Source organism: Cyprinodon variegatus, unplaced genomic scaffold, assembly GCF_000732505.1.
Source record: "Cyprinodon variegatus isolate N-32 unplaced genomic scaffold, C_variegatus-1.0 Scaffold89, whole genome shotgun sequence".
Taxonomy (NCBI): domain Eukaryota; kingdom Metazoa; phylum Chordata; class Actinopteri; order Cyprinodontiformes; family Cyprinodontidae; genus Cyprinodon; species Cyprinodon variegatus.
Genome location: NW_015150542.1, coordinates 177,371 through 179,137, shown reverse-complemented (window position 1 = coordinate 179,137; position 1,767 = coordinate 177,371). Strand labels below are relative to the sequence as shown.

Here is a 1,767-nt window from a genome sequence, read left to right as displayed (position 1 = left end):
ACTTCTACCAACACCTCTAACCTCACCTACTCAGCTTTTAAACACTGCCCCCCCTCCCTCCCTTGGACCCTGTACAGTTCACCCACACTCAGACTCACCAAGAAGGAGTGAAGTATTTGCCCCTTTTTTCGCCCCTTTTCCTACTTTTTGCACAGTTTGTTTCCTTGGTTTATTTTCTCCCTTTAATCAAAGCTCGATACCAAAAATGTAGGTTTGGGAGGAAACTGTTAAAGTTTCCTCCAAAGTCAGTCCTTTGCCTTAGATTCGATTGTCACGGCGACGCAAAATGACCATCTTTTTAAAAGCTAGATTTCCCAGTTAAAACGTATCGGCACACAACATTGCTTTTCTTCCACTTTGTTTTTTTCCTTTTTCAAACTTTGATCAAATAAATCTTTTTAAGTCATAGTTTAAAAGCCATTACACAACTTTTTTTTCATGCTATAATCTTTTGAAGAAGCAGATTGGTTTCTGCTTCAGTCATACGATAAATAGCAGAATTTCTGAACGTTACATGAGGAGTTTAAAAAATTTATTGGTATTTTGTTGATTGATGAGCCAAGACATGCCGAAAGATGTAATTTGATGAAATGTGAGTAAAGTTTAGGAGTTTTTAAGATGGAAAAAGTTCATACTTTGTTTTTAAGAGTAGAATCCAACGTATGGGAGGCAGGATTATAAACCTTGGCACATTTCCTAAACCTAATCTGTCATTTTGAGGGTTTCCAGCTGCTTAAACTTGGGTTTATCTACCTGTTTCTCTCTTGTTTGCATTCTAATCTCTGGTCTGACAGCCAGTAAATCACTCCCTGAATGATGCCTCTCAGTGCTGCATTAATGTAAGCAAGCTTTTTCTCCCCCCCAACTAGAAAGATTTATTTCTCATAATCTGGGATTATCCCTTCCTTTTATCAGTGGTACATACTTCACTACCTGAGGAAAACATCTGGGTTCTCCTCAGAGAAACAACACTTCTTACCAAACTAGTGGAATATATATTTTATATCTCCTGTTTTGTTTTTTGCTTTTCAAGTTATTTCTGATTGGCCAAAGAATCTCTAAACGAGTGACATACAATCTGTCTGACAGGTGACTCCTGAACAGAATGTATTCACCCAGACTAAAACTAAAAGCCCTTTACGTCGGTCAGATCTCAGGGCTTTCGCAGTACCTCTCACACTAACGACTAACGAGTCACTTTGTTTGAATAAAACTACAAAACAAAAAATGATTGTTTTTTTTTCCCTGGACATTTCTATATAAGCACAGGTAATGTTTGTTCTTGCACGGGTTCATATTGTTGTACAATTCCTACGTCTTTGTGCATTTTTAATAAAAGAAAACTGCCGGTGCAATTTTCTTTCTTTGCCAAAAAAAAAAACGCTTGTTATCAGATGGTGCACAAAATTGTAAGTTATTTAAAGAAAAAATTGCCTTTAAACAGGCCAACTGATTAGTTTGAAAGTTAGAGCTTAACATTTCTGTCAATTGACGACACAGCTCAGGCGTACGACCTGAAAAACTAGAGACCAGCCTTTATTATCAGTGCAGATCACATTTAATAACACCCTTATTAAAAATGTTTAAAAAGCATTTTTATATTAATTCATCTCTTATTACATAAACCTCATATATCCAAAGTTTAACCAAAGTGAAAGAATAAAAGATGCCAAATTGTTGATACCTCTAATGACTAAATCATGACCTTCTGTTTCTGGAGGTATAAATACGGTGTGACGCAAAAGCCAATTTAATTTAGCCAGGAAG

At 36.2% G+C, this 1,767-nt stretch overlaps 1 protein-coding gene across 1 annotated transcript in view; it reads left to right on the top strand.

Annotated features, from left to right (window-relative positions):
• Positions 1-111, top strand: part of cnot6l (CCR4-NOT transcription complex subunit 6-like) — a 17,496-nt gene extending 17,385 nt beyond the window's left edge. The window contains exon 13 of the mRNA XM_015373598.1: positions 78-111. Coding sequence (XP_015229084.1) covers positions 78-111 — 34 coding nt within the window. The remainder of the gene's footprint in view (positions 1-77) is intronic.
• Positions 112-1,767: the final 1,656 nt, after the last annotated feature.